Source organism: Phaenicophaeus curvirostris, chromosome 7 (genome assembly GCF_032191515.1).
Source record: "Phaenicophaeus curvirostris isolate KB17595 chromosome 7, BPBGC_Pcur_1.0, whole genome shotgun sequence".
Lineage (NCBI taxonomy): Eukaryota > Metazoa > Chordata > Aves > Cuculiformes > Cuculidae > Phaenicophaeus > Phaenicophaeus curvirostris.
Window position 1 is genome coordinate 19,162,557 of NC_091398.1, and position 13,247 is coordinate 19,175,803.

Consider the following 13,247-nt stretch of genomic DNA (forward strand, 5'->3'; position numbering starts at 1 on the left):
GACTAGGAGAAGTCTGTCTGGAAAGCTGCCTGGGGGAGAAAGACTTGGGGGTGTTGGTTGACAGACGACTGAACGTGAGCCAGCAGTGTGTCCAGGTGGCCAAGAAGGCCAATGGCATCTTGGCTTGTATCAGAAATGGTGTGACCAGCAGGTCCAGGGAGGTTATCCTCCCTCTGTACTTGGCACTGGTGAGACCGCTCCTCGAATCCTGTGTTCAGTTCTGGGCCCCTCACCACAAGAAGGATGTTGAGGCTCTGGAGCGAGTCCAGAGAAGAGCAACGAAGCTGGTGAAGAGGCTGGAGAACAGGCCTTATGAGGAGCGGCTGAGAGAGCTGGGGGTGTTTAGCCTGGAGAAGAGGAGGCTGAGGGGAGACCTCATTGCTCTCTACAACTACCTGAAAGGAGGTTGGGAAAAAGTTTTTCACAGAAAAGGTCATCGAGCACTGGCACAGGCTGCCCAGGGAGGTGGTTGAGTCACCTTCCCTGACGGTGTTTAAGGCACAGGTGGACGAGGTGCTCAGGGACATGGTTTAGTGGCAGATAGGAATGGTTGGACTCGATGATCCTGGAGATCTTTTCCAACCTGGTGACTCTGTGATTCTAAATGAAACCGAGCTCCACTTCAGCTTAAACTCCACGTTTTGCATCAGTAACCACTTGCCGTATCGCTAAGAGCCGCGGGGCCGGGGCTGCCCGGAGCCGATAAGCGCGGGCCGGGTCAGAGGCGGATAATCGCGGCGAGTCCACCCCGGCACGTGCCGCCGCCGCCATCTTGCGGCTGAGCCCCGGCCGCCGGCGGCTGTGCCCGCGCGGGGCGGGCGGGGCGGCCCCGCCGAGCCCTCCCGCCCCTCCCCCGCGGGCCTCGGGCTGGGCGCCTCCCGGCTCCGGCGCAGGTAAGCGGCTCCCCGGAGCCCAGCACGGGGCTTTGCTGTCTGTCGGGGTCCCCGGGAGGGAGGGCGGGGGGGGCGAGGATGCTGCGGCCGCCGGCGAGTGCGGCTGAGGGGGAAACAGCCCGCACTTAGAACTATAGAATGGTTTGGGTTGGAAGGGACCTTAAAGGCCGACCAGTTCCACCCCCTGCCACGGGCAGAGACACCTCCCACCAGCCCAGGCTGCCCAAGGCCCCATCCAACTTGGCCTTGAACACCTCCAAGGGATGGGGCAGCCGCAGCTTCCCTGGGCAACCTGTTCCAGTGCCTCATCACCCTCATGGTGAAGAAATTCTTATGTGTAGCCTAAATCTGCCCCTCTCCGGCTAATACCCCTTCCGTCTCGTCCTGCTTCTACATTGCTCTGCCCTTTGATTCAAAAAGATGTTGGCGAGCCTGAAGCTGAGCCTAATTGAAAATTAGGGGGAGGCGTGTTTTGCATGTATTTTTCTGGCTTGGTGTTTCATGCTGCCGGCAACTCCGTTTGGTCTTGTCTGAATGCCTGCCCTGACAATTTTTGATGTAGCTTTAATTGTGTCTGCTGTGAGCTGTGCCAGTCGCGTGCTCTGAGCAGGCCTCGGCGTCGCTGGGCACGCGACTCCCGCTTCTTGGCACCCAGGCTGCTCCCTTGCAATAACAGCATGGGGAAAAACTGGAAAGGGAAATGTCATCTTGAAGAACAGCGGCTGAGAGGCACGTGAGGTCTGATATTTCTTGTCTCCTTGATGAGGCTTTGAGTCAACCTGATCTAGTGGAAAGTGTCCCTGCTCATGGCAGGGGCGTTTGAACTGGATGATCTTTAAGGTCTGTTCCAACCCAAACCATTCTACGATCATCTGGATTTCAGGCTAGTGGTGGCCCTCTTCTTGGGTTAGTTGCTATTACAATATTACTCTATATCTGCTTTCTCAGCCCAGTAGAGAGAAAAGTAAAACTTGTGGTTAACTTGCAGCTATAGGAACTACACTAATCACTTCTTCCCACTTTTATCATTGTAACTTTCTAAAGCAGCTTCCTCTTTGACTTACCCTACAGACTTTTACACAAACGTGCATATGGTACGCTCTTATCTGAGCTGAGGATGAGGTGCTAGAGCTGCCGTGAACAGTAACTCTTCCTTCCCTGATTCTGCTTTCAGCCTTCTCAATATAATAATGTGTCATCGTTGGGATATTGCATTAAGGTAGGAAATGAAGTCATGTTGTGGGATATTATTTATGAATGTACGCACAGCCTTGCCGGTGTCACCAGAATTATCCTGAGAGTGATTATCTGCTGAAAGCTTTAGAATGAGAGACCAGAAAGAAGGTTTATATGTTGAGGTATCTCTTCTGTTCTCTCATACCATCTTTGGCTTTCATTAAAAAAAGAACACGAGAGGGATTTCCTTGCTGGAAAAGGAGCCAACTTCTCTATTTCACCACTCGGAAAGGAACCTGATATATATTGTTTAACTCACAGCTGCTGAAAATCGAGTTTCTGGTCTGGTGAATTTTAACACTTTACAAATATTGACAACCTAAGACAGAAGTGGGCAAATATCAGTGCCCTGGCTTCTTTCAAGGGAATTGTAAACTGCACTTACTCCTTGCTCTCTGTCTGTTATTGGTCTTCATACCAGGCTTCCTCCTGTGCTGGATGCACTGTCTTTCTTTTGAAAGCAAGCTGACAATCTAGCTGCAAGCAGCTACACTTGTTGACAGCAGATAAGGCAGCATTATTCTTAAACGCTTTGTGTTCATTGGCCTGCAGTTCCCAACTATGCAGCTATGGCTGAGTTTTCAAGGATTCAAATCTCGATCCCTGAAGGTATAACCACAAATCATGTCATATGAAGGCAAAGCTAAGTGCTTTCCTTTGGGACTGTTATATTTTCTTACTTTAGTGTCATTTGACTAGCTGATTTGTTACATCTACTGTAAGAACAGACAAGTTTCTGTGTCAGGTATTTGAGGTTTTGGTCAAATGTCAGATCAGTATCTTTGATTTCATTAAGAACTGTGAATTGAAGACATTTTCAGTCATGTGAGATGCTAGTTTGAATTAAGCCCCAGGTGTGATAAGTCTGTATGTTAAATCTGTGATTAGTCATTACATAATCTCACAACTGTGATGTAATTGCCTGTATCCTATAGAACAGAAGGGGATGAGAGATGAATTCACTGTGTTAAGCAGCACGCTGTGTGAGAGCTTGCATTTCTGGAAAATACATACAGCTCTGCCATAAATAATCTGTGTTAAATGTGAATGTTTTGGTGTGTGCATGTCTCTGGAGCTGAAGAGATGATTCACACTCAAAATCCTCTGAAGGGTGCCAGCAGCAGCTTTAATGTGATGCAGTTTCTGTCTTTGAAATTCATGTGGTTCACCAAAAATTGGGCCTGACTGGCTTTGCAAGGCCTCTTATAATGAAGTTTAAGGTGAAGGTAGCCTGAAGGAAAGCAGTAGGGGTATTTGTGGCACTTTACAAAAGATGATTATGGGATGTCATATCCATGTCAGTTTTGATCTGGTGAAGAAGATACAGGACTTAACATGTGCTGCTGACTGATAAAACTGCAAGGTCGGCCTTCTGCATATTTACTTAAGTCCTGAATTATAAAATTTGGATAAGGTTACTTCTATATTTTGTAGTGATTTCATGAGATGAAATAATAATTTATTACAGAGGAAAGAGAGGTGTTTAATTACTTTAGGCACAATTTTGGTTTAAAAGTATGGACTTGTATAATTATATTGATAGACTCACCTGTGAAGGCTTAATCTGTGCAGGCAAAAAGCCTGGATAGCTCAAACCACTTTTCAGGAGAGAAAGGGGAGGAGACATTATAGAAGTAAAAGTCCTTCCCACTCTATAACTGTATGTAGACTGTGGCTTTTATGAGTAAGAATATCATAAAACAGATTTTGTCTTTAGTATTAAGACAGTGGTGAAAGATACAGCCTTGGATGGGAAGTCACAGGGCCTGAGAAGGAATGGCAAAATTTAGGGACAGTCAACACTTCTGCTATAGATGAAATGTTGCATTTAGCTGAAAAAGCTTCACATTTACCTTATTGCTGAAAAAAATACCTCAACAGAACAGAGAGTAGGTTGAACATGTTGGCACGCCAGGAGCCTTACATCTGTGCAGTGCTGCACCCTTGAAGAATTTGAGGTGAGACTGCACCAAAAACCTGTTTTTCACCTTGCATCTTATGTGGAATGTGGCTGGCTTATTTCAAGGATTCAGTGTTTTTAATCTGTCTCCAGTTCTCTTTTGGATATTTTGCAAATCCCAACAACTTCTGTTATTTTTGCTAATAGAAGAAATGGTTCGTTGTCTGCTTTATTTATGGCAAGTTTTTTCATCATTCTATAGTAGGTAATGCTTTGAGCTCCTGGTTGAAATGCATCTAGGTGAATATATCACCTGTATAGAAGAAAAATACAACTTTTAAAATAAGCCCTCCAAGTAGGGCTTATTTTCCTTGGGAGAATAAGGAGCCAAGTCTATTGGACAGATTTGGATGATGCAGCTGCTCAGTTGAGATAAATTAAAGCTGCATTATAAGGTTGCTTACTAAAAGTCTCAGGCATAAATAAAAGCCATGAGTGGAAGAGTTTATGCTGCAGTTGAATTTGTGTATGCTGGATGCCAGGATGTAATAGAGCATACAAGATGTCACCTTTGCTCTGACTTACTGTACTTGCTTATTTACCTGGCCTTTATGAGTTCTCTGTTCCCTGAGGATGGGATACAAAGAAGCTGGGAAGACTTTTAAACCAGTTGTTAATTTGCACGGATCTAGCTGTTGTGCTGTACTGTCTTGGAACTGGGAATCTTAGCTTTACCACTGATATGGTAAATGGTTTACAGCAAAATTTCTGTGGCCTTTGCCTTGGTTCCTATCTGTAGTAAATGGGGTGAATTATTTTGACTTGCTTTCCAGTATACTTTAGGATTTAGTTGTGTCAGAATTTTTATGTAGTGCTAGCTGCTGGACTGCATGTGTTTCTGAGACGAATCACCAAACATATGTCTGTTTCTGCCAAGACCTTGCTATTGACCGCTGTATATTGATGTTTGATATCCTCTCTATTCACCAGGTTTGCAGACTTAAATGTATACTAGCATATGAACCTGCTGTGTTATAATCAGCCCTTTCAAAGGGGATCACTGGTAACAAGTGAAGATCAGGAGTCACAAGGTGTATCTATTGTACATAAATACTTAAATTAATGCATACTTAAATTTCACTAAGGAATTGTGTGTAGGAATATGGGTAAGCAATAGCCTGATTAATTAAACCATTTGCCACTGTGTGGTAGGTAGATCCCTTGCTAACTGGGAAGTGTATCATTAGCACGTGATACTGAAACGTTAAGAGAGGTCAAAGTAGCACAAAGCAAGGTACAAGCTTGAAGTGTGATAGGATGATTTACTCTCTAGGTCTTTCTTGAAGGTAGAGAAGGACTTGCCAAATGTGTTTGTGCTAGAGTGGAGAAGCTATAATTCTTGGTCAAATTTATCTCCTTGCCTGGTGCTCGTGTTCTTTTAGCATCGGAGAGGGACCTGGGAGTGTTGGTTGACAGACGACTGAACATGAGCCAGCAGTGTGCCCAGGTGGCCAAGAAGGCCAATGGCATCTTGGCTTGTATCAGAAACGGCGTGACCAGCAGGTCCAGGGAGGTTATTCTCCCTCTGTACTCGGCACTGGTGAGGCCGCTCCTCGAATCCTGTGTTCAGTTCTGGGCCCCTCACCACAAGAAGGATGTTGAGGCTCTGGAGCGAGTCCAGAGAAGAGCAACGAAGCTGGTGAAGGGGCTGGAGAACAGGCCTTATGAGGAACGGCTGAGAGAGCTGGGATTGTTTAGCCTGGAGAAGAGGAGGCTGAGGGGAGACCTCATTGTTCTCTATAACTACCTGAAAGGAGGTTGTGGAGAGGAGGGTGCTGGCCTCTTCTCCCAGGTGACAGGGCACAGGACGAGAGGGAATGGTCTCAAGCTCCGCCAGGGGAGGTTGGACATTAGGAAAAAATTTTTCACAGAAAGGGTCATTGGGCACTGGCAGAGGCTGCCCAGGGAGGTGGTTGAGTCCCCTTCCCTGGAGGTGTTTAAGGCACGGGTGGACGAGGTGCTGAGGGACATGGTTTAGTGCTTGATAGGAATAGTTGGACTCGATGATCCGGTGGGTCTCTTCCAACCTGGTTATTCTATGATTCTATGAGTCTTTTAAGTGCTACTCCTCTTGTTATTCCATGGTAGATGAAGAGGGCATAAACTTAGATTGTGGAAGAATACAAAAGCAAGGGGGTTTTGGATGTGTGGAGAATGAGTGAATAGAAGGATGTACAAAAAATTAATTGATACTGGTAGACTATGAAGATTTTCTTTGCAATGGAGTTATAGATGAATACAAATTCAGTAAGTTTGCATTTCCCTCAAATTAAAGAATTTTGTAACCTTTGTTACTTGTATCTAGCAAAATGGATATGTGGCACAGAGTAATTGAGGGAGCCTCTTTTTGGGAGAATAGAAGAATGGTTCCAGAGACATTGGTCTTGAACTGAAGGTAGAATATTCACAAAAAATATCTTGGAGGCAAGCTAAAATGATAGTTTTAACAAAAGAAGATAGGTCTGGATTAGAGAGATCTGTGGCTCATCTATTTATAGTTTAATAAGTGTTTATGGAAATACATAGGCAGGGAATGTAGTGAGACAAAAGAGGAACAAGGGAGGAGCCCTATCAGCACCCACAGAAATTTAGAGGGATCCTCCCCTGTAAATGTTACGGGAACAAGTAGAGATGGGAGGAGAATTAGGAGGAGCTGTAATTACAAAATACAGGGGAAGGGCAAAATTTCAGGAAGAGAATTATTACGATGGTGTATGGTGTTCACAAGGGATGAGAATGGAACGTCAATTCTGAGAGTTTAAGAAAGTTTTCAGGATTTTGGTAAGAGTAATTTCAAGGGCAGAACCTGGATTAAAGATGCAGATGAAGGAGGCCTCTTGGCCATGCATAGTGCTGACCTTGTGGAACCAGAGGTGATCAGCAGTAAGGGGAGGTCAAGAATGGGATTTTTGCTTTGAGAAGTTTAAGTGTATTTTTATTGTGGAGGAAAAAGAAACAAGTAGGATATGGTTTAGGGAGGACTTGAGATAAGATGTCCTGGGGCAAACAAAAGGAGATAGAAAAGAAAACTAACAGTTTGGGAGTTGGCTGAGGAGGTAAGAATGGTTATAAGCTGCTAACAATCACGTACAATCTTGCTTTCCTATTAGAGAGTTCACTAGGCTAATGGTAGTCCAGGAAAGCAAGGAGGAATGTACACTGAGAATTTAGCATTTACTGTTTTCTGAAACAGTGACTGGAAAGTGCTGAAGGGCTGTAATTTATTCTAAAATATGTTTAGATCCTAGAATAATAAAAAATAATCCTTGTTGTATCTTCTTTCCTTGCAATGTTTTTTTTTGCTTTTAGCATGCCCAATCTACATTTACTTTTATTATTTCAGTGTTACCTTCAAAAGGAATTTTTAGCCTCTATCAATTGTCTTCTTGAATTGTGTGGATCTGTGAGAAGATGATCTGTGTGCAGAATGATCTTTCATCATTCTTCTTTTTCAGAGTTGTTTCACTCTAGTTACTTGTTTATCTCATTATTTATTTGTAATGCAGTTGTAAGTGCAAACTCTTCTGGCAGCAAGCCTGATACCATAAAGCACAGTTTTGGAAGTAAATAAAAAAACCAAAACCCCTCTGTTTCTTTTACAGATGAAAGTATTTCAAGCTCTTATTTTGGAAGAGGTGATCAAAGAAAATGGATAACTATTCAGACTTCAATACAAAGAACCTCTCATTTTCAGCTAATATGTCTATTTCTTTGCCTGGGCAGACTGGACTCAATGCCACTGATGGTACTCCTTCTATGTCAATAAGCAGGCTTTTTCCAGCCCTGTTAGAATGCTTTGGAATAATTCTTTGTGGATACATAGCTGGAAGAGCCAACATTATTACAACAACGCAGGCCAAAGGACTGGGAAATTTTGTATCCCGTTTTGCACTCCCGGCTCTACTCTTCAAAAACATGGTGGTACTTAACTTTTCTAATGTGAACTGGTCCTTCCTGTACAGTATTTTAGTTGCCAAAGCTGCTGTGTTTTTCTTAGTCTGTGTTTTAACATTGTTAGTAGTCAGTCCTGAGAACAGATTTAGCAAAGCAGGTTTGTTCCCTATTTTTGCCACACAAAGCAATGACTTTGCACTGGGATATCCAATAGGTAAGTAGTCCCTTATGCTTTCTTCTTTAAAACTATTTTTCAGTGTTCTAGACATGTTTGCTTTTATCTTTCTATCATTTGAAATAAACTTCTGAACTGAGGAGTTAGGCAAGCATTTTCTGGAGTCCCTTTTCTTGGCGTCAGACCATGTAAGGGACAAAAGCTGTCAGTATGAGTGATACAGAATTTAAAACAATCCAACTACTGTTGTCCATGTGATCTTACCATGTTAAAATAAATCAGATTTTTTTAAAAACCCCAAAGTTTTAAAATGTAGCTTCAGAATTGTTATAAATTACCTTACCCTTATCGCAGGTTAAGAATGTCCTTATGGGAAGTTGCCAGTTTCTCTCAATACCAAAATTTCTCAGTTTGTGAAGTATGAACCTGTGTCAGTGCTGTCTTGAAATAGTTGTAGTGGGTTTTTCATTAATTCGGCTTTACCTCTTGGTTTAGCTCAAAGAAAACATTTAGCCATATGTTAGTGCGCACGGGTTATAGAGTGTGTGACAAACTTTAAGTCTGTTCAGAAGAAACTTAAAATTTTTGTGCTACTTAACAAAATTTATGTAGCCTGTCATGTTTTATCCCTTAATCTTTATTCTGTTGTGGCCAGTAAATGTGCTTTAGGACATGGTAAGAAAAAGTCTGTTTTAAAAAAGATTGCTGTGTGATTTGTGGTAACTTGCCTTTGTGTATCTCAAATCAGAATTTTATGTGTTTGTGGTGCCATTCTTGGAATGTCTAAGTAACCGCTAGTCTAGTGGAGCTAAAACCAAACAAGCAGAATTCAGAGGCATTCAGAGTATAATGTGTATAGCTGTGTATGCTTGTACTTGTAAGACTATATTCTGAATTCCAAGTACTATGAGTTATTAAACTTCATTTTATCCCAATCTGCAAGACTACTATTTTCTTTCCTTTTTTTAAGGAAGATTTTCCCCTTTTTATAGATTTTTTTTGTTTTGTTTTTAGTGATATGTTAATATGCTGTTAGCCCTACATACTGTGATACTTAGGAAGTGCTCTGAAGTTGTAGCAGGCTTCTGCCACCTGCTGCTACCTGAATTGCAGGGCTTTTTACCTGCCTTTGGGGAGGCTGTTCTGTGTCAATGTAGCTTTCAGTGCTGCCTCTCCCCAGGCTGGTATGGGAATGCACACTGCAGGTATCAGGATCTTCAAAAAACAGCTTGTGTGGAATGCATTTGGAGAGGATGCCCGGACTACGTTTTATTTGTTTGCTGCTCCTTGAGGAGAAAGTACTGTGTGCCTCTCAAATTCTCTTGAGATCACCCTTATCATTCAGACAAGGTTAAGAACAAAAAAAATGAAAGGAAGTTTGTTTTAGCAAGGCAAAAGGCAAAATATTTGATTACCACATTGAAAATGCAGTTACAAAAGAGAGGCTTAAATGTGCAATTCCAGATTGTACATAACAAGTAGCTCTGTATTTTAGGTTACTTGAGAAGCTGGTAGTTCTATCCTCCCTGTTCCAGGGCAGGATGCTCAGAAGAATCTGGACTCTTTCTTACTCTCTTCAAATGTGCTGGATATCTGTAAAAAAATAGGCAAAGGCAATTGTATACTTTTTTTTTTCCCTGGATGAAAATTCCTTGTTTCTCTCAGTTGTATCTCCTGACATTTGTTCCTCTTGAGAGAAATCAGAAGGGTATCACAAATTAGGCTGGGAAGATTATGTGTTTGTTTCTTGGTACTGGATTAAAATGCCAATTATGGTTTCTGTTTTCTTCTGTTTTGAAGTTGTCTGAACCTATTTCCATTGTATCCTTTTAGTTAAGACATTCTTTCTACTTTGAATTACTTTCTTGTCAGACTGCATTTTTCTCAGTATTTAATGATTTATAAAATATGATTAATATTTCTTCTATGAATATTTAATTCATTAAGAGCTTTACTGTAATGCTTAACACAACAGTAATACTGCAGGCACTTAAAGATTGTTAAATTCTGAACTGTTTATTTTCTTTCCTGTCCTTTCACTTCTTCCATCCCCAGACGTTCAGCAGTGTTTGGTTCATGCTCTAAGGTGTGCAAACTTCTTAATAGTCGTGGCTTCTCTGAAGAGCTTGGAGGACTAGGCAACAAAGAATGCCTTGCCTATTTCTTTGTGTATGATTATTGGTAGTGTTATGAGCAAAACCTGATCTTTCAATAGAAATATATTTTTACAGGCTGCTTTTTCGAAATTTGTAAAGAAAAAAAATTAGTATTAACAAATCTGTTTATTATAATAACACTATTTAAAAAGGTAGTTTGAGTGCTTAAATATATAAATAACATCCTGTGTTTTTATCCTATTTCATTTTTTCTTTAATAACCACTATGGTATTTTTTGCTGTTGGAAAGATTTGCACATAGGAAAATCAAAATATATATTAAATTTTCAAATGTAATCACTCTGCTTTTCTCTAATCACTGTTATGACAGTTCTACACTACAAACTGATGTTGATTTGGAGTGAAAAACAATTGTTACAGAGATTTGCTATCAGATTTGCCAATATAGATAGAATTACTATGATAAAAAGCTTTGTCTGTTTGGATTTTATTACTAAGTGAGATGGTGCAACTGACAAAACAGCTTTGTCTGCTCTCTGGTTCTGTATTTTTAAAATGTAAGAGTAGCAGAAGTGTTGTGTGAATGATTGCTCAGTTACCATGACTTTAATGATGCTAGTTGTATTAAGCATGAGCAACTGTTGTGTAATTTATATGTAAGTTTGATCAGCTGGGATGTGGAAAATTGAGATATCTTTAATTTCAAGGGGTTTTGTTACGATCAGCAAGCAGGCACGTTGGTTTAAATAATAAGAAAAGTTTTCATCATGGATAAAAATTGTGGATAATTTTCACTGTCTTGATGATTCTTTAGGTGTGATTTCTTACTTTTTTCCCCACTGACTTAGCAATCTACATTGGTTCCACTTCATGTGAACCGGGAAAATATATTATGACTTCATATGTCAGTTATATTACTTATGGAGGTTAGTCTAGTGTACTAAATACACAAATTCACTTTGCCAAAAAATAAAGATTTATTACATTTTTCACTCAGACAACAGTTTGGGGTTTTAGAAAAATTTAACTTACATAAAAAGCATCTGGCATGTTTGAAGTGGTTTTATTTATCAGAATATACTTAGTGTTTAAAACTGACTTGTTAAATGCAGTTACTGACCACAAACTGTTGTTCTGTTCAGCAGTTTATTCACAGGACAGGTAGCTCTTGTGTAACATACTTCAGTCATGGCTTATAAGAGGAAAAGCACCTTTAGTGACCTTTAGTGCTTTTTCTTGCATATTGGAAATCAACTGGTGGCAAATGTTAGTTTATTTAATCTAAAAGAGAGACTCTTTATAGTAAATGCTGATTTAGCACTTAGTAGATCCTGTCATTCCAGGTAGAAATCTTTTGGATTTTGAAAAACATGGTCATGAGGGAAATTTTTTTTTTCAGAAAAAGAATAAGTTTAGTATACAGGGAAGTGAAAATACCTGCAACAGCTGGCTGCTTAGTGATGTTAAACATTTTTTAGTATTTTGAGAGCTAATTTATCCCATAGAGATGTCTAGTAGATATATTTATGCAATGGTGCTTCCTTTTTTTTTATATATTCTTTGTAGTACAAATAGAATGGCATCTGCATATTAAGATATGGGGAAGAATGTGTTTCTCTCCAGCCTGGGTAGGAAAAGCTAAAATGGAAAGCATCACTTTGTATTTCTGCAAATTATTGGAAATAGTAACATTATAAGGCAGGTAAATGACAAATGTTATCTTTACAAAGAAGTTTGGAAAATTAACGTGGCATTCTTACACAGATGAACTCTGTATTGTTAACTAGATAAACAGCAATTTCAATAATCTAATCCACTACTTAATACATACATGGGAAATACAACAGTATAGACCTGATTTACGCTCTGAAAACTGATTAAATTCCAGAGACGTGAGACTCTCCTAAGATGAGAAGCAACTTGTGTCCTGAAAGGGTGCATGTGGTTCTCCACAGTGCTCGTGTTTCTGGGGAGGACAAGCAATTCAGAAAAAAACACACCTTTTTTTTTTTTTTTTCTTCCCCACAGCATTTGGGATGACTTAAAGTGTGTATGAGATTGTTATATTTTGTTTGGGTTTTTCTTTCCTGTAAATGTTGAATATTCATAGAATCATTAAATAGTGTTGGATAGTTAATCTTTGATCTTTAATATGTTCTTTAAGTGACTGTGGCCTAATGATAATTACTACATCTTGTATCAATTGTTAAAGTAGTTATCTCTGAAGGATGATGAAATAGTTTTTTTCTTGTTTTTGAATAACAAAACTTAATTTCAATCTGAATGTATTTTTGTACTGAAATTTTATCACTCATCACTTTCTCTTTCCTTCCTCTAGTTGAAGCTTTATATCAAACCACTTATCCAGAGTATCTCCAGTACATTTACCTAGTGGCTCCAATATCTCTTATGATGCTAAACCCACTTGGGTTTATCTTCTGTGAAGTCCAGAAGTGGAGGGATAATCGCAGTGTGTCACACAGCAAAATCAAAGTAGTGGGCCTAGCGCTCCTTCGAGTTTTGCAGAACCCAATTGTATTCATGGTCTTCATAGGAATTGCCTCTAACTTTATTCTTGGCCAGAAAATTCCCGAATATCTTGAAAGTTTCCTTGATGGACTGGGCAGTTCATTTTCCGGCTCTGCACTTTTTTACCTTGGACTAACTATGGTGGGACAAACAAAAAAACTGACAAAGGCTATGTTTGTTACGCTGATCCTTCTCATCACAGCTAAACTGTAAGTTCAGTTTATGTGCTTTTATAATTTTGTTCTCTACATGTTTTAAACTCCAAATATGCTGGTCAGATGGCTTTTCTCTCAAAATCATTATACTGGTAGTATGATTCACTTACAGTGAGTGCTTCCCAAATTCAGATAGTATGCAGCCGTTAACCTGTGGTGTGCAAAATTTCATTTTCAAACCTGTTGTCGAGTTGTTTCTCTCTGCAGAGAAAAAAATTCAGGGATGCT

The 13,247-nt window shown here is 40.3% G+C and overlaps 1 protein-coding gene across 3 annotated transcripts in view; it reads left to right on the forward strand.

The window, feature by feature from the left end:
* The first annotated feature begins 817 nt into the window (after positions 1-817).
* The window catches only part of GPR155 (G protein-coupled receptor 155), a 28,267-nt gene continuing 15,837 nt past the window's right edge, over positions 818-13,247 (forward strand). Inside the window, exons 1-4 of one of the 3 annotated variants that reach the window (XM_069861091.1) lie at positions 818-893; positions 1,965-2,112; positions 7,692-8,197; positions 12,614-13,013. In XM_069861091.1, coding sequence (XP_069717192.1) covers positions 7,738-8,197; positions 12,614-13,013 — 860 coding nt within the window. In that variant the 5' untranslated portion in view covers positions 818-893; positions 1,965-2,112; positions 7,692-7,737. The remainder of the gene's footprint in view (positions 894-1,964; positions 2,113-7,691; positions 8,198-12,613; positions 13,014-13,247) is intronic. The other 2 variants (XM_069861089.1, XM_069861090.1) reach the window with 2 other exon arrangements.